This window comes from Vipera berus (assembly GCF_964194415.1).
Source record: "Vipera berus genome assembly, chromosome: 4".
Classification (NCBI taxonomy): domain Eukaryota; kingdom Metazoa; phylum Chordata; class Lepidosauria; order Squamata; family Viperidae; genus Vipera; species Vipera berus.
The window spans coordinates 79,707,378-79,727,184 of NC_138206.1; the positions used below are offsets into that span (position 1 = coordinate 79,707,378).

At 40.2% G+C, this 19,807-nt stretch overlaps 1 protein-coding gene across 1 annotated transcript; it reads right to left on the bottom strand.

The window, feature by feature from the left end:
- Nucleotides 1-316: 316 nt before the first annotated feature.
- On the bottom strand, nucleotides 317-12,361 carry AKAP17A (A-kinase anchoring protein 17A). The gene is made up of 5 exons (XM_081326719.1): nucleotides 12,196-12,361; nucleotides 9,262-10,385; nucleotides 6,753-6,901; nucleotides 3,157-3,397; nucleotides 317-2,114 (listed from the first exon to the last, which is right to left on the bottom strand). The coding sequence occupies exons 2-5, from the start codon at nucleotides 10,021-10,023 to the stop codon at nucleotides 1,242-1,244; spliced, it is 2,025 nt and encodes a 674-aa protein (XP_081182845.1). The 5' UTR covers nucleotides 10,024-10,385; nucleotides 12,196-12,361; the 3' UTR covers nucleotides 317-1,241.
- Nucleotides 12,362-19,807: the final 7,446 nt, after the last annotated feature.

Sequence of the window (19,807 nt, forward strand, 5' to 3'; positions counted from 1 at the left end):
GCTGCCATTGCCCTTGCTTTTCCTTTTTATGTTCCTTGATGTGTTCTTTGAATAGAGACCTCTGTTTTTAATAGTTCTCAGTTCTGAGTTTTTAGATTATGCTGCCAAATGACTGGTTTTCAGCAGCTCAATTAATTCCCTCAGAATTAACATCTGACCTCCCCATCCAATGGCATCACCTGCAACCCAAAACCATTTTCATAATTAAGTGCAGCCCCAAAGCCAGACTGTGCAACTCTATTTTATAAATACAGTAAAGCAGTACAAATACAGCAAATTTTGAATTTATATTAAGCATTCTATAGAAGTCAATAATACTTCAAACACAAGCAAAGTCAGATTTAATGAAGTATGTATAGATCTTTATTATTTCCAGATACAAAGCAGTTTGTATTCACTGGCAATGTCTTCTGCAGTTTTACCATTAAATTGTAAGAAAGCTGGTTTGCACTATGAAAATATTTTGGGGAAATTCCTGAGCTTCATTTCTTGAAGCAAAGATGTTTTAAAAGGAGAAAATATAACTTTGAACCTGAATATCACACACATATATATTACTTAGCTGAAAGGCCCTTCTTCAAATATATATGCCTCACTCCATCTATAGGAGTGATGGGGGGGGAATCAAATACTGATACATCAAAAATTTTGTAATCTACTTTCTTGGAAGTACCCTTCCCACCCAAATGTTGGATATTTGCTTTGAAATGGAACAGAGCTTCAAAACATGTAAAAGAATAAACATCATGACCTACAAGGTCAAGGAAATAATGCAGTTGGCAAAAATAGCAAAGGCATCACAGCACTATATAAAAATATGGTTGCATCTAGCACCTGTTGAGATAGCATAAAGTCCTGCATGGAATTACTGAGTTCTAACAAATCAAGTATGTAGTAACTCAAGTTTACAGTTCTTATTAGAAACATATACATGCCAATTTCTAAACAGAAACTGCTATGATTACAGTCATTACCAATAAAAAGAACTGGATACTAGAAATAAGTGAAACTAATCTGGCTATCACGGTTTCAACGTGACGAAGAACAATAAAAATTGACAGCTAAGAAACCATTGACAATAAGTCACAAAAAGATATGTTTTGAAAAGGGTAGTTTTGAATTCTTTAATTCTGCAAATCATTCAAGTAAAAAATTCAATTTCCTTTCTCTCTGCGAGACAAAGCAGAGATCTACTGTAGTTCTTTTTCCAAAATAGCCCTTAGAAAAAGATAACTCCTCTATTACCTACTTCTTTGGTTGCTCAAAGATCTCTTCTGATGCTTCTGTTTTTTCCCAGTCCTCTTGTGGCTGTGGTCTCTTTTATCCTGGTCTCTGTTGCTACTAAATGTCTGTCTCTGTTGTGTATATTCCAAATTTGGACTCCTCTGGTGAGGACTGCTACTCTTTCTCGAGTGTTTTTTATAAGGGTGCCTTTCTTTTCTGCATTTCTCATCCTCACTACTTAAGTCTCTTCTGTGTCTGCTTTTTTCAATTTTATTTTTGCTCTGGTGTTTACAAACGTCTCTGTCTCTGTATGAATGACTTCTCCCCTTGCTTGGCTCTCTGTTGCATTTGCCTTGTTCTGTGAGGGAGTTCTTATAAAGGAACTTCTCATGATCCAATGTGCTGTTGTGTTGCTGATTTGCAGGTACGCTAGAAAGGACACCCAAACTACTTTCGTCAGAAACCTTGTTGTTAATATTGACCATAGTGTCTTGAAGAACTTCCTCATGGAAGCTCCCATTTAAGCACTTTGGATGAGGGAAATTTTCATTAGCTGCTATGCTGCTTTGACAAATGTGGAGTGGTCGGGACAAGATGGACTGCACTGAGGTAGATGTGATGCAATGGGGAACACTTGCAAGACTTTTCCAAGTGGGAGAATGCACTATATTAGGGTCGGACTTTTTCACAGGCATTATTTCCATTTTTTTGCTCATAAGGTTGTTGAGCAATTTCTCTCGCAATTCCCTTTCTTTCCTCTGCAGTCCAAGAGCTCTTTCTTTTTCTTCCTCTACTCGTCGGAGTTCTGCCTCTTGCAGTTTTCTCCTCTCTTCCAACTGCTGAAGGCGGATTTTTTCCTCACTATGTTCCTGTTCCAAAAGCTTTACTACCTACCAATATTGAAGAAAAAGAAATATATACATTCCATAATAAAATCAACTGCACAAGTTCAAAAAAAGAATGTAATAAACATATTTATTAAATCTAAAACAAGTTTTTTATTTATATGAAGTGTAAATAAAATTCAATTGCTCCTGAGATAGATCAACCTAAGCAGTGCCTAGGAATTAACATGAATCAACGTCAGAGATCAGATTGAAAGTTTATTTACTCCTTATACTTTTACATGGACAGATTTTAAGAAATCTCCATCAAGAGATGTCACCAGGTTACCTGAGTGGATTTATTCTCCCTGACAAAATTGTTAGAAGGCATTGCTAGAATTTCAATACTTCATATAATACCATTATAGTATTCACATCCTAAAGTAGGGACAATCTGATACCATGAAGCTGACAAATTAGGTTTTCTTAACCAAAAACTCCTTAATATAATGACAAGATTATAATATGAGTTGAACTCTTGTATACTGCACTCAGTCAAGTAGTTTTGATGACTACAGTTGAGGAAACTGAAACAATGGAAATTCTGGAAGAGAGAGGATTTGATATCCAATCCTGATGTTTGCCCCTTTTGCCCCTCCGCTTTATTTGGGTTTATTTATTTATTATTGGGACTTATATGCCGCCCTATCTCCCGAAGGACTCTGGGCGGCTAACAACAATAACATACAATAAATACAGAAGTTAAGATAAAATTAAAATTAAAGGCCCCTGTACAATAAATTAAAATTAAAATTTGATTTTGTTATATAGGAAAACACAACTGGCATATTAATCCTCCAAATAAGAAAGGGAAAAAGGAGACAGGAGATTTAGCCTAGAGAAACAGCCTAGTGCTGACATAAAAATCAATAACTGGTATAATGACTTTTACAACAACTGGAAAAGATAGGAAATCAGAAGCATCTGACAAATGATATGCATGTCTTTAGTTAAATTATAAGCAGATATTTAACATATGCCACTACAAATATTCTTTTCTTCGGGTGCAGGGCATTTTTCTATGAACAACTGAAGAAAAAAAGGCTACCTTGGCTCTGCTCAGTAGTTCAGCAATTAGTCTAATGGACTGAAGATTTCTCTGAGCTAAAAGCAGCTTCCTCTCTTCTAGTTTTATTTTTTCTTGTAATTTTTTTTGCTCTTCAGCTTGAAGCTTTTCAAGTCTTTTCTTGTTTCGACGTATTTCACGATCTTTTTGTTTCTGCTCTCTCTTCCTCAATTTTTCTTCTCTTTTTTTCTCTCTTTCTAACTCTTCAAGTTCTTTCTGTTTCCTAGAAAGGCATATTATGTTACAATTTCAGGCGTTCATGTTTCAAACAGAAAACTACTATTACTTATATTTGAAATTCAAACATTCATTTGAAGGTTAAAGCAATGTAAAATTGTTTTACCAGCCTCAATTGAATTGTCCCAAGTTTATATTTTTCTATACATTTTAAATCAAATCTAATACATAACAATAATTTGGCTTATTCTAGCCTAAGGCATACAGACTTATTGTTTTTCTACTAAAGAAAATATGGTGAGAACCAACATATAATGTTATTTCTGCAAATATCATCCAGATTTTGTGTTTCTCATTTTATACTTAAATTAGCATTTTATTTAAATCTCTCCATCCCTATGCTATTTATGACAAACAGGTAAAAAATAGAGAATATGAACAATTTTCATGCCACTTACAAAATGGAATCCCAATGGAACTATTGTCAAAACTAGCCTTACAAATGATTGGAGGCTTCTGTATTCTGAATATGTTCAACAGTAGACCTCAGTGAACTTTATAATACCTTAAATACATGCATATGGATGATAGAAATCAACCTTGATTTAATATCTCAGATTATACGTATAAGAAAATATTTGGCACACTGAGATACGTTTACTGAGATAGATTTACTTTATTTTAATGTACAAAAGCTTATAGTGTGTTATTTATTTATTAATTTAATTTGTATACCGCCCTTCTCCCGAAGGACTCAGGGCGGTGAACAGGGCAATACATATTAAAAAACGAGATACAAAATTTAAAAGTGATTAAACAACAATGCCCATGAATAAGTTAATACACATTAAAAAGTTAAAACAAATTTATAAAACCCAACCCCATCCCATCAGGCCAGGCCAGCTTGTACAAAAAGGTAGGTTTTGAGATCGCGCCGGAAGGAGCGGAGGTCAGGCGCCATCCGGAGCTCGACCGGAAGATGGTTCCATAAATCCGGCGCACCCACAGAGAACGCCCTCCCCCTGGGGGCCACCAGACGACATTCTTTGACCGGTGGCACCCTGAGGAGGCCCTCTCTGTGGGAGCGTACTGGGCGGAGGGAAGTTGACGCCGGCCGCAGGTGCTCCCCAAGGTATTCCGGACCCATGCCATGTAGGGCTTTGTAGGTCATTACCAACACCTTGAATCTCACCCGGAAGACAACTGGAAGCCAATGCAGCTCACGGAGCAGAGGTGTAACATGGGAGTGTCGGGAAACTCCCAACACAACTCTCGCAGCTGCATTCTGTACCAGTTGGAGCCTCCGAGCGGTCTTCAAGGGTAGCCCCATGTAGAGAGCGTTGCAGTAGTCCAGACGAGAGGTCACGAGCGCGTGACCGTACGTAAGGCATCCCGGTCTAGATAGGGCCGCAACTGGCGCACCAGGCGGACCTGGGCGAAGGTCCCCCTAGTCACAGCTACTATATGGTCTTCTAAAGAAAGCTGTGAATCTAGGAGGACTCCCAAGTTGCGAGCCCTATCTACGGGGGGTAATAACTCACCCCCCATAGAGAGGGATGGGATATCCTGAATATCCCGAGATGCCGGTACGCACAGCCACTCAGTCTTGTCAGGGTTGAGTCGAAGCCTGTTCCTCCCCATCCAGACCCGAACCGCCTCCAGGCAGCGGGACATCACGTCGAGGGCATCACTGGGGTGGTTTGGGGTTGAAATGAAAAGCTGGGTATCATCAGCATACTGATGATACCCAACTCCAAAACCACGAATGATCTCACCCAGTGGTTTCATATAGATGTTGAACAGGAGAGGCGAGAGGACCGACCCCTGAGGGACTCCACAAACGAGAGGCCTCGCGGTCGACCTCTGCCCCCCTGCCAACACCGACTGCGAGCGTCCCAGGAGATAGGAGAACCACTGAAGGACCGTGCCTCCCACTCCCAATCCCCTGAGACGCCGCAGCAGGATACCATGGTCGATGGTATCGAAAGCCGCTGAGAGGTCTAATAGGACTAGGACAGAGGAATATCCCCTGTCCCAAGCCCTCCAGAGATCATTCACCAGAGCGACCAATGCCGTCTCCGTGCTGTACCCGGGCCTGAAACCCGATTGGTACGGGTCTAGATAATCCGCTTCATCCAGAACCAGAGGGAGCTGATGCGCCACCACACTCTCAACAACCTTCGCAAGAAAGCGAAGGTTGGAGACCGGACAAAAGTTATTTAACACAGCTGGGTCCAAGGCAGGCTTCTTGAGGAGAGGTCTCACCACCGCCTCTTTCAAGGCGGCGGGAAAACTACCCTCACTCAAAGAGGCAGATATAACCGCCTGGAACCAGCCTCGTGTCCCCTCCCGGGCTGCATAAACCAGCCAGGAAGGGCACGGGTCCAATAAACATGTGGTGGAGCTCAGCCTCCCCATAATCCTGTCCACTTCCTCCGGAGTTACAGGATCGAACTCCTCCCAGATAACATTGACAAGACCACCCGTGTCCTGATCGTCCGACTCTGCCCAGTCGGAGTCCAAACCGGTCCGAATCCGAGCGATTTTGTCCGACAGATGTTGACTAAACTCCTCGGCACGCCCCTGCAAGGGTTCCTCACTCACCTCCTGATTAAGGAGGGAGCAGGTCACCCTAAACAGGGCGGCCAGGCGATTACCTGCGGACGCGATAAGGGTAGCGAAGTAATTAGACCTCGCCACCCTTATCGCTGCGAGATAAGACCTAATATGGGTTCTTAGTCGCAATCGGTCGGATTCAGATTGGCTGGATCTCCAAAAGCTCTCTAGGCCTCGTCTCCGACGCTTCATCTCCCGGAGCTCCGCGGAGAACCATGGAGCCCACTGGGATCTGCACCGGGTCAGGGGCCGCAAGGGTACAACTCGGTCAAGTGCCTCCGTGGCCGTCCTTTCCCAGGCTTCCACTAAGGCATCTGCCGAGCTGTGAGCAGAGGAGGCAGGTGGGTCCATTAAGCGCCTGGGGCGGAACCATCTAGTTGGCTCAACACACCCACGGTGAGGAGTGGCAAAACAGAAGACCAGCCGCAGGAGATGATGATCGGTCCATGACAGGGGCATAACAATTGGAGAGCCCCCACCAAGATCATCTAACCATCGTCTAGATAGGAAAACCAAATCCAGGGTGTGACCTCCCACATGAGTCGGTTAGCTGATAGCTGACATATGCATAGAATTTTTCTAGCATATTAATTTAGATCTGTAACTGGCCAGATTACAATATCTGAAAATATACTTTCCTATAAATTTCATGAAATATAAATTAGTTTAAAATATCTTCAGTCTACAAACACAAACATCACCCCCAATATACATATAAATTTGGCAAAAATTTGGCAAAGTTTATAATCTAGTATTTATATTTCCTATGAAAGAGTGACACCTACCTTTCTTCCACTTTTTGTCTTTCCTCTGCTTCCTTTTCTTTACGTTTTTGCTCTTCTCTTTGTTTTTCAAGCTCTTGGAGCTTCTGTCTTTCAAGCTGACGTTTCTTAATTGATGCATCACTCAGGTGTTTTGTGGAATCAAATGAAACCTTTACAGAAGTAGGTAATTTTTTTTTATTAAAGTTAAGAACCTCGGATCAGTATAGAATTTTTTTGAGTGTGGATTAAAACAGTACTACACTGAACTAACTCAGAGCAGGACAGAGAATTTTAAACAATACTAGGAAAATAATCCTTTTTCAGTGCAACTATTCAATCAATAGTCATTACATAAATGGTTGGACTCCCTTGATATTTATAATCAGTTAAATTAACAAATGAATTTATTTACTGTGGGAAAGAGAGACATGCCCGAAACCTTGATTTTTTGTTAATAGAGCACTTTTTATTCTTTTTTTAATTGCGCCATCAGCCTCCACCTATTTTAATGGTGTTCAAAATAGCTGTAAGTTTTTAACCTTATATTTTAAAGTATGTTGAACTATTTTTAAATTATCAATGTCATGTAAAATAGGAATTTGAAATAGAAATTTATTATATGTAGATCAAATAAACCAGCTTCAAATATAATTCCAACTAAAATAAGAAAAACAGTTTTAATTAAAACATTAAAACCATACAGTACCATCCAGAAATTTAATAATGGATTGAAATGTACTGCCTTTTATAATCCATTTGAGCACAGCTAAAACTCTAATAAAACTAAGCACCTAAGAATGAGGCCACTATAGAAAACGCCCTGTCATATGTGCCTGTTACTGTGGTCTTAACATATGGATATGGCTCTATCAAACAACCTGTCTTCAAACTTGTGCACATTTATCTGGAGAAACACTGTTGAATTTAGTGGGAGTTGCAAATGAGTCCAGATGGTAGTCATTTAATGACCACTTGTTCAACTGCTCAAACTTTCGGTGGCGCTGAACCATTGTTCGTTAATTATGACTGGCCTTCATATTTATGAGCATTGCAACATTCTATGGTCACTATTTGCAACCTTCTCTGCCAGTTTCCAACAAGAAAAGTCAATGTGGAATTTGGCACTAAGTCGCAAGTTGTGGTCATGTGCCCACTTAGCTATACAATGAGGGCTGCCATAACTGCTATCACTAAGTGTCATGGTCACATGCTTTTTTAACATATGATTATATCACTCAATGGAATTTCCATTCCCAATTAACATTAAATGAAAACTATATGTATTTTTTTAGAACTGCACATCATGCAAATTAATGTCTGCAAACAATCTAAACACAGAAAGGGTAACCTCTAAATCAAGTGTGATCACTACCACAGCCGAGTCTCTAATATAAATTTTAAACTACTGGCAAATGTGCATTTTGCAAGGAGACTCCCCTGAGCTATTCTAAGGGAAATGCCTATTTAACAGTATTATCCATTTATTAGATTTATGTGCTGCTCTTCTCATCTAGAGGCAGCTCTTCACGAAACTATTTTTGTCTACTTCCATACAGCATGCATAACTCATGAATCACCCAAGAGCCAGGTGTAGAACCACAATATTCCTACAACATAACCTTGAAGTAGGAGACGTGGAATTTTGCCCTTTCTGCAACTTTGGGAGTTTCAGATGACTAAATAGTGCCTTAAGGGTACAAACGTTTAAGGCACCATCTTCATGTCATGAAACCTCTAAAGTCTTCAAAGAAAATTAGGCCATTTTTTTTGCTATAGAAGGCTTTTAAGACCAAATAAGCCTCTCCAATGTGTAAGCCAACTCTACCCAAAAGAGGCCAAAAGTGTTGCTCTGACTTTCCAAAAACATCATATCATTTGGACAGCTCTCTTGCAAGTCATGATAAGGATAAATAAGTTCTGATTGCTAGCTGAAGATAGTTGTCCACTTCTGATTTATGCCATTAGTGCTTTTCCCTTTTGCTTGTAAAGTGTGAGCACAGGGAGAAAAATACAAAAAGCAAATATTCAAAGTAATGGCACAATGAATTTATATTCATTAAAAGATGGATATTTACCAATAGTATTTTAAAATATCTTCCTTAGAAAAATATACTTTTTGATTCACTTACATTTCCTAAGCTTATAGTTAACTGATGAAGCATATTTTAGTAATATGTACTTTATTATCATTTGAATGTGGAACATTACCCTTTATAAAGTTCTAAACTCCCCCTACTATCTCTTGCAATTTATTTATTTATTTATTTATTTATTTGTTTGTTTTTATAAACCGCCCTTCTCCCGAGGGACTCGGGGCGGTGTACAGAGTAAGGAAAAGATACCAGCTTGGTTATTTGTAGAAAGCTAATATATGCATATTTGATAAATAATTTTAAAGAGTTGCTAAAATATATTGCATTTTATTCTTTTCACCCCTTGGAGGAAAAAGTTTCTGAACAGAAATTAGCAGAATACCTGCCTGAAATTGAATGATTTTTCGAAAATGAAGAAGAATTCAGCACTACATCACCTTTATGTTGCAAGCCACCGCTTTGCCATCTTCACCTTTGTACATCAACTTCATTCCTCGCAAAGCATTCATAGCCTTGATGAAACCTGCATATTCTTCATATTGAACATAAGCTTCAAAATTCAAATGTCCTCCAAAACTGAATGTATGAAAGTTTCTGCCAGTCATTTCTTCCCTATATGGATCCAACATTGGTATATCCACATTACGTATTTCTCCAAATTTGCTGAATACTTTAATGAGAGCTTCTTCACTTGGTTTTTCTGAGCCAGAGTCTTTTAATGCAAACCATTTGCAAGGTAAGCCCTCCAAATGGATAGTATCTGGTCTTTCTCCTGGCAAAGTTTCATTCATATCTTTTGCATCACGGAAAAAAGAATCCCAGTCATGTCGTGTGGGGAAATCAGTTTTATATTCTGCAGCACGGACTTTTAAAATATCAGAAAAGCCACTAAGTTTGATAGTTTTGCCATCTAGACATGCAAGGAAGGATTTAACTAAACACTTATTTTCTACTTCTCCTTCAAATCGGATGAAATCCATGGTGCTTTTAGAAATCCGTAGTGTTGAGAACTGATGAGTATGCACCATTCCTTTTAGCCTTTCCATTACCTCCCAGTTGGAAATGGATTTCCCTGGTTGCTTTAACTGTGGAAGTGCCACACTGATAGTCATTTTTGTAATGGGCTTAAGGTATAAACCAAATGAAGCACAAAGCTCTACAGCTTCAGAAGTATCATGAACTATTGTTGCAGCTGCCATAACTACAATAATAATAATAAAGCCTGAAAAGAAAGTAAGTTGCTTATCTATATTGTAGGCACTGGTAAAAAATGCCCCCCTTTCTAATATAACTGTTCATCTTAATGGTTTCATAAAAATTACATCGAAGGTTAGAGGCTGTTACAATGTCTGTCTAGTCTGCAAAAATGTACTTGAATATTCCAATTTCAAGAAACATAAAATATAAATTTTCCAAATGAATTTTAAAGCTATGGGAGGAGTTAGTTTTTATAAGGAAAAAAGAAATTTTTCTAGAACTATGGCCTTCAGACAGATTGCAGATTATAGGATGGATCACAAGCAAGAGAGAGGAATTCCAGCATTTTCAGAAGAACACAAATCTAAGAAAAAATGAAATAGATGAATTACAGGCTTGCAAATTTTTTATCAAACATAGAATTGTTCATGAAAACCTAGCAGACTTTTAGATATTAAGCTAACCTTTAAATTACTTTTTGAAATATTCAACTTAACCCACAATCCAAACATTCCATGAAAAATTATAACTCATAAAACAAAATATAACAAAACAAAGTAAAATTTAAAAAAAATAAATGCCACAACTTTAAGCCATTTAAGGACAAAAATGCATGTCGTTATATTAAATCCCAATGACATACATATTTATCTAGAAATAAGTGAATTCAACAGAACCTGATTCTAAATAATACATATGAATTTCCAAGAAAATATGTGGGCAAGATAAGTTTGTTCTAAATTAAATTGAGCAAAATGTATGTTCATATGTGTATCAAGTTACATCAGCAAAATGAATCACAAGGTACAAATGTTTCTTAAAAGACACAAAATTGGCTTGAGTGGATTTACTTAATCTTAAGATTGTTCTACTAAAATTAAAAAGCAAATTTCAAGAACTAAATAAGAGGGAGAAAAGAATATTCTACCTCACAATATATTAGTAAAATAGGGTTTCAATTACATCAAGATCAAGATAATTATTTACAGATGCCAGAAGACAACCCAAAGTAGCCATTGCTGCATAATTTTAATTAAAAAATGTTTAAATCTTGCGTTGATTTCTTTTCCTTCTCAGCAAGTGTTATCATTTAAGTTGGGGACATGAACCGTAAGAATTTCTACTGAGTTTATAATTAAATTTCATTGAGCCATAATAGAATGCTTCATTTGTAAAGGAAAGAAAAAAGGAACATAAGTACAGGTTTTCTGACTCAGATTAAAGGTCTATGTGGCCAATGGATTATATTGACCTGGGATGAACTATAGATATCTGAAGAGTACACATCACTGATATAGATGAGAACCCTATAATTTGCCCCCATGTTCCTTTTTTCAAATACGTAGCCTGTCTATTGAACGTCAAAATTTATAAAAGCAGATATAAAGTGAAAAAAATATAATAATCTTTAAAAGGGGCGTTATGGGCAGGTTGAATATAAAAAGCGGTCTGGGATCTGAAAAGTAGAAATAACTGCCCTAGGCCAACTTCCCAAATGTGATGCATTAGATGTATCAGACTTCAGACCCCAGAATTCATCCCAACATAAAAGCTAGGTTGGAGTCAGCAGCACTCAACTCTCTGAGAAATACAATTATTGAAAGAATATGGCGAGCCAGATAAATTTCAGCCAACTCTGTCAATTCAATTCCTATTCCGAGAATAGCACACAGGAAAACAGATTAATTTTAAAAAAGGCAAACTATTTAAGTTTGATGAAAGGCCACAGCAGACATCTTTACAAATTAACTTGTTTTTTTAAACAAGAATCTCAAGCGAACCAGCAGCTGATGCTAGGGAGGCTCGCCGTGAGGAGGCAATTACAGACCAAGTCCCAGGGGACTCGCAGCAGGACGTCCTGCTTCTACAACTCTCCCCCTGACAGTTAGGATCCCATAAAATGTAACATTGTTCAAGAAACGTAGAGAGACAAACTCCGAATGAGGTGCTGGAAATCGACCACTGATGCCGCTCCATCTCCCTATGGATCCAGCAGGGGCAGGTTGGCCTAATACAGCTGGCTCGGCTTGCTTTTTTTCCCAGGCGGGTAGGCAGGAAAGCTTCAGGAGATTCACTTCAGTTCTCTCCTGCGACTACAATACCCATTTAACTCGGGAAGCGCGGAGATGGAAACGCTTCCAATGCCGCTGAAGGGCGCAAGGCAAAGGACATACCGCACATCCCGCGGGCCCCGTTCTCCAGTCCTTGACAGACGAGCAAGAACCGGTCGCTGCTCCCTTCGGGCCTCTCCCACCTCGAGATTCCCGTACCGCGGGCTGGCGCACCTACGACACCGGCCTTCCCACAGTACCAAGCGGCACCAAAACAAAAACACTTCCGCTCTCTTAGGAGATCAATGAACGTCGGAAAAAGGAAGTAGTTCTTTAGAGCGCCGGAAGTAGATCTGCCGGTTGTTTTTTTTACTTTCCAACGGCTTCTTATTCAGCTGTGCATCTCGTTGTCTGTCAGCAATGGTTCACGATCTCTCTGTGTCTTTTTAAAAAAAATATTTAAAAGTACAACGTGTCTTTAAGTCAGTAGGGTTTAAATGGCAGAAGGAGAAACAGGCGCAATTAATGCAGATTGTAAAGTTGGTTGTAGATTTTGAATAACAGTGCCGTATATATCTGGCGTCAAAACTTCAGAGAACCACTAGGTGGGACGATTGAGCTATATGCTGAGTACATACTGTATCTTTACTATACATGTAGATAGTCCTTGATTTAGGAGCAAGTTACACTCAAAATTTCCGTTGCTGAGCGGGAGAGTTAAGTGAATTGTGCCCCATTTTACAACCTTTCTTACCACAGTTCTTAAGTGAATCAGTACAGTTGTCTGTGATGGTATAGGTTCTCCAGCTCTATTCTATTCAGTTAATTTAGTTGTTAATTGCATCTGGCTTCCACATTGTCTGCTGGTCATATGGTTGCAAAACATGATCACATGACCCCAGAACACTGTAGTCATCACAAATATGAGACAGTTGCTAAGTGTCTGAATTTTGATCATATGACTGTAAAAAAACGGTCATAAGTCACTTTTTTCAGGGCTGTTGTAACCTTTTCATTAAATGAGCTGTTGTATGTTGAGGACTACCTGTACTACCTTATAATCATCTTTTTTTTTTCCTGAGGAGACCTGGCAGTCAACCAGAAGGATACATAGACAACATTTTTCCATGTTGCAATTGTGTAAAATCAAGAGAATATGCATTGTTGGCCAGATCCATAATGTTTAGTATGTGTTTGATATTAACCAACATATCTGGTATTTGGAAAGAGTTTCAGGTGGAGGGGGGACAGGATAGCACTGTTCCAATATTTGACAGGCTCTTACAAAGAAGAGGGGATCAACCTATTTTCAAAGCACCCGAAGGCAAGCCAGAAACAATGGCTGGAAACTAACCAAGGAGAGAAACAGACTAGAACTTAGGAGAAATTTCCTAAAAGTGAGAGCAATTAACCAATGGAGTAACCTTCCTTCAGAAGTTGTGGATACTCCATCACTGAAGGCTTTCAAAAAGAAACTGGACAACCATTTGAAATGATATAGGGTCTCCTACTTGATTAGAAGACCTCTGAGATCCCTTTTAACTCTATTATTCTATATTCTAAATCCCATATAGAAATCATATGAAAACTCAGTGATCTTTTACCAAAAGATTACATTTTTAAAAAGTCAGAATAATGGACCAAGCATAAAAATAGCATCACTGATGTCCTAAATGGCAAGGCCTTATCAATAGACTATTCTTTGAAGTAAAGATGTGAATGTCATACTGCTTTAAATGTTTGTGTGTGAGATTTTCTTTAATGAATTAGTAATACAATAATATAAATTCAAGCAATATTGTAAAATATTGAAAATTCTTATATAGAATATTTACAGGGTTATAAGAAAGATGTTTATATGTACTGTGAGTGTTATGTACTGAGCTTGTGGTACTACACCATGTGAGCCAACAGCTCCCTTGAAACCCAGACAGACCGTCTCTGGCCTTGCAATTGGTCAACCTTGGCGTGGCTGCTGCTAGAGGGTTGGAATATATATATATATATATATATATATATATATATATATATATATATATATATATATATATATATATATATATATATATATATATATATATATATATATATATATATATATATATATATATAAATTTTAAATTGCTAACAAAGAATTAAGGGAGACTGATATGCATTTCAAACTTATTAGTTTTCATCAGTCAGCCATACCCTTCTGAGATTCGAACCTGGGCTGATTGCACATTAGGCAGTTTTCACCTCTAAGCCACAGGCTCTCTCTCACTTTGTTAGCTGAGAAGCAAGGGGAGATATGTGTCAAATACTTGTTAACTATTTTTAGATTACCTTGCTAGGCCCCAAACATGGGACAAAGCTTTATTTCCTGTGTCAGCCTAACCTAAAGGCCATCGACAGGCACCGGTGTGACTACTGCCTGTCGATGGCCTTTAGGTTAGGCTGACACAGGAAATAAAGCTTTGTCCCATGTTTGGGGCCTAGCAAGGTAATCTAAAAATAGTTAACAAGTATTTGACACATATCTCCCCTTGCTTCTCAGCTAACAAAGCGAGAGAGAGCCTGTGGCTCAGAGGTGAAAACAACTGCCTAATGTGCAATCAGCCCAGGTTCGAATCTCAGGAGGGTATGGCTGACTGATGAAAACTAATAAGTTTGAAATGCATATCAGTCTCCCTTAATTCTTTGTTAGCAATTTAAAATTTACACATATATGAGCTGTCACCGGTGTGACTACTGCCTGTCGATGGCCTTTAGGTTAGGCTGACACAGGAAATAAGGATTTGTCCCATGTTTGGGGCCTAGCAAGGTAATCTAAAAATAGTTAACAAGTATTTGACATATATATATATTGGCTGGGCACGACTCAGGTTAGGCTCTGTCATAACTAATAAAGAATGAGTTACTCTCTGAACAACCAGGATAGAATTGTTTTTCTCAAATATTTCTGCATGAATCTAGTAGTCTCATATTTTTACATAACTTTAGAGAAGCATAGCATTTTAATTAGATTATCTAATTGTTATTATTTTGCTTTTGATTATTTTTATTAGACCTCTGTTAATTAAAGTTACATTATGTTTCATGGGACAAAGATTAGTGACTGCCCTAAAGTTCTGCCTAAGTCTTAATGATGTAACTTTCTAAACACTCATGACTAAATTTTCTTTTTCAACCCAAATAGTTTTTCACACTAAATTGCTTATACATGCAAGTCATCAGTCTTGCAAAAGCATATGTGAAGGGACTCATGTTTATCAAGAAATTGTATGTACATAACAAAAATATAGGTTAACTGAATTCATTTTGTCAAATAGACTAATTTTTAAACAACAGAATTTTGCTTGCCTTGTTTAAAAAAAATCCATGGAGTTATTTTTCATATGTATAGTTCAAAAGAATATAATCTAGTGTCTTTTTTTTTACCGTGCCATTGTTTAAAGAAATGATTGATTTTAAATACGAATGGATGACCTACAAACAGCAAAACCTTTTTGCAGAAATTTCATTTCAATTTATTTTATTTATTTTATTTATTTATTATTTAAACTTATATACCGCCCTTCTCCCGTAGGACCCAGGGCAGTTCACAAGGCGATTAAATAAAACAATATAACAATACAAAAGTTAATAACAAATTAAAATAAATTAAATTATCCTTAATTAAAATCTAAAACCCTTAACTCTAATTTAAAAAGCCAATTATAATAGGTTAAAAATTAAAAGTTCTCAGTCCTGGCCGGAAAGCTCAAAGAGCCAGGTCTTCAGGTCCCGGCAGAACGAACGAAAATCTGGGGCAGTCCTGAGCTCTACGGGTAACTGGTTCCAAAGGGCAGGCGCGCCCACAGAGAAGGCGCTCCCCCTGGGTGTCGCCCTCCGGCAATCCTTTGCCGGCGGCACCCTGAGAAGGCCCTCCCTGTGGGAGTGCACAGGACAAAGGGAACTTGATGCCGGCAGCAGGTGTTCCCTCAAATATCCCGGACCCAAGCCATTTAGGGCTTTATAGGTCATCACCAGCACCTTGAATCTCACCCGGAGGGCAACCGGAAGCCAATGCAGCTCGCGGAGCAGAGGTGTTACATGGGAGTATCGGGGAGCCCCCATCACAACTCGCGCGGCCGCATTCTGCACCAGTTGAAGCCTCCGAGTGGTCCTAAAAGGCAGCCCCATGTAGAGAGCATTACAGTAGTCTAACCGGGAGGTCACGAGCGCATGAGTGACTGTGCGCAAGGCATCTCGGTCCAGATAGGGCCGCAACTGGCACACCAGGTGAACCTGGGCAAATCCCCCCTGGTCACGGCTCCTATATGATCTTCAAAACTGAGCCGCGAATCCAGGAGGACACCCAAGTTGCGAGCCCTATCGATGGGGGGTAACACCTCACCCCCCATCATTAAAGGTGGAATAGAATGATTCACTCGAGATGCCTGTACGCACAGCCACTCAGTCTTGGCAGGATTGAGTCGGAGCCTGTTTCTCCCCATCCAAACCCAAACCGCCTCCAGACAACGGAACATCATGTCGAGGGCATCACTGAGTTGGTTTGGGGTGGAAAGAAAAAGTTGGGTATCATCGGCGTACTGATGATACCCCACCCCAAAACCATGAATGATCTCGCCCAGCGGCTTCATATAGATATTGAACAGGAGGAGAGGACCGACCCCTGAGGAACTCCACAAACGAGAGACCTCGGGGCGGACCTCTGCCCTCCCATCAACACCGACTGTGAACGGCCCAAGAGGTAGGAGGAGAACCACCGTAGAACAGTGCCCCCCACTCCCAACCCCCTGAGACGTTGCAGTAGGATACCATGGTCGATGGTATCAAAAGCCGCAGAGAGATCTAATAGGACTAGGACAGAGGAACAACCCCTGTCCCAAGCCCGCCAGAGATCATTCATCAGCGTGACCAATGCCGTCTCCATGCTGTACCCAGGCCTGAAACCCGATTGGTACGGGTCAAGATAATCGGTTTCCTCCAGGAACAGAGGAAGCTGATGCGCCACCACACTCTCAACAACCTTCAGTACTCCTCCAAGCAAACAGTTTACTCGCCACTACATAAGGGATATACTGATTCGAAATTGGGATAAGATAAGGGCTACGTACTATGCGCAAATTCCGTGTTGGTTATCAACTTTGGAAGCCTTGACCCATCCTACCCTACTCAAGAAGGGAAGAAGACCAACTGATAAAGAACTTCTAGATAGCAGGGGAGAACTCAAAACACGACAAGATCTGGCTCAGCAAGGGTTTCAATTGGAGTGGTGGGCCTACCTGCAGATCCAGTCAAGGTATAAGAAGGATAAGGAAGGAAGGGGTATTTATCTGAATCTGCAGGAATTAGATAAGATTCTGCTGGGTCCGGAGAAAGGGATGATATCTAAGTGCTATAAATTGTTGCTAACTAGGGTAGTAGGGGAGGAGGTGGTAAAAGATGCGATGATTGCCTGGGGGAAGAATTTTGGTTATGCACTTCCACTTGAGAAATGGGAAGAGATTTGGTGGACTAATATGAGGCTGGTGGTTTCCACGTCATATAAGAAGAACATATACAAAATGCTTTATAGATGGCATCTCCCTCCGGCTAGACTTTCCAAAACGTTCCCCGGATTGTCGGCCGATTGTTGGAAGTGTGGTAAAGGGATTGACACATACTATCACCTATGGTGGACATGTCCGGAAGTGGTTAGATATTGGATGAGGATCCAAAAATGGATAGAGGAAATCACAGGGTGTTTAGTTGATCTTAAACCAGAGACGTATCTGCTTGGGTCCAGGCCTGGAAATATTCAGAAGGAAATGTGGTATTTGGTTTTACATATCTTAACGGCGGCAAGGATGGGGTATGCTCAATTTTGGAAGGCAAATCATACCCCGCCAGATGAAGTTATAATTAGGAGAATACTTGATTGTGCAGAAGCAGACACATTGACCAAGAAGTTGAAGGGTAAAGAAGAGACACCAGCATTTCTATCATGGAATAAATGGTATATTTGGATGGATAAAAGATTAAAGAAATGAGGGTGGCTTGGAGGTTGGTCAAAAATGAAGTGATATAGTCTTTGTTAATGAATAAGCTTTGGAGTTGAATAGTTATAAGAGACTTAATGAGTGGAATATAATTGTTAGTTTAGAAGTAGATATAATGTGAAATTTTTGAAATGGTTTTCAATTTTTTGATTTCTTCATTTTTTGTATATTGTAAATGTTTCTTTTGTCTTTGTTGGTGTATGGTGTGTTTTTAACACGAAATGTAAATAAAGATTCATTTTTTAAAAAAAAACAAACTTCGCTAAAAAGCGAAGGTTGGAGACCGGACGATAGTTATGTGAGATGGCCTCACGAGATCGATGGTTCATTAAGGTGCTTCCAAGTAAAAAGAGCAGCACGCAGGGATGCAATCAGATTAAGCTTTATTAACGATAGAGTAAAGAGAAAGAGTTCCCTGGCATGGAGGCATCCATGCCTGGATTGAGCTCATGGATCAGCAAGCAAGCAAGCAAGCAAGCAGAGAGAACAAAGAGAGCAGACAAGAGCAGCCCCTGAGCAGAGGTTTTTATGGGGGTCCTCAGCCCCTCCCTTACCAATTAACTCTCTCCAATGGGGCTGCAGGGGCCGGGGACCCCTGACCCACCAGTGGGAGCAAAGATGCCTCTTTGCTCCCATCTGATGACCTTTTTGGGGAACTGCCATGGCTGGCAAAAAAACATCTAACAATTCCCCTTCTTGCCAGCCAATGACAGAGACCAGTGAATGTATGTGAGGGGGCGAGCAGGTGTCATAGACATGCATATACACATTCAGAAGACCAAACAGAAACGCTTACACAGAAGGTTGTGCCGGTCAATGGGAACAGGTTTGGTGAACAGGTCAGCTATCTGGTCAGTTGTATTACAATGCTCAACATGTATAAACCCCATTTTGGCAAGCTGCCTGACATTTTTATAGCGTATATCTATGTGGCGGGACCTAGAGCCCACTGCATATGCCCCCGAGATTGCAATTGCAGCCGTATTATCCTCTTGAATTTGGATGGGCAGAGGAGGAGGTGCCCAGATGCTCGTTATCAGAGCATCGAACCAAATCAAATCATTGGCCGTGTCTGACAGGCTGGCATATTCCGCCTCGGCTGTGGAGCAAGAAACAAATTTTTACTGCCTAACATGCCAATGGATAGGACAGCCATTTAGCAATATGAGGAAACCAGAGGTGCTCCGTCTACTCTTAGTGTCGCCAGCCCAGTCTGCGTCCGAGTAAGCGGAGAGCTGGGCCATCTTCCCCTTCTCTGGCTCCAGCACAAGGAGAGCATCGGTCGACTTCCGGCAGCACTGCCGCTTCGAATGGCGGCGTTCTGAAGCCGCCCGATCCTGGGAAGCGTCAAAACGCCCGGAGGCAGCAAAACCAGCTGTTCTGCGGCACTGGAGCTTCTTCGGGAGAAGAGGGAGAGGCGAGCCTGCCTGGATAGAGGTAGAGCCCCCATACGATCCTCCCAAGTAGTTTGGGGGATAAAAGGGTGAGCTCCCTCGGAGCCCAGGCTTTCTCCGCTCCCAGGACGTCTTCGCTCCAAAAGGAGTGGAACAAGACGCGACAACTGCACCTGCTGCTTAGAGGGGACTGTGAGTATTTTGAAAAGCTAGCAGAGCAAAGCAGGAAGATCTGGATTTTTAAACTGGATCTTAACTTTAACTCAGTTTCATTATCTTCTTCAAGCTTCAAGTGTGAAATGGAGTGAAAATGGC

Bases quoted from the DNA above. Each gene is read 5' to 3' on its own strand.
- AKAP17A (XM_081326719.1), bottom strand. From the start codon at position 10,023: ATGGCAGCTGCAACAATAGTTCATGATACTTCTGAAGCTGTAGAGCTT. The intron at 3,398-6,752 runs GTAGGTGTCACT...ATGCCTTTCTAG, and splicing joins AGACAAAAAGTGGAAGAAAG to GAAACAGAAAGAACTTGAAG. The intron at 2,115-3,156 runs GTAGCCTTTTTT...CAATATTGGTAG, and splicing joins AACTACTGAGCAGAGCCAAG to GTAGTAAAGCTTTTGGAACA.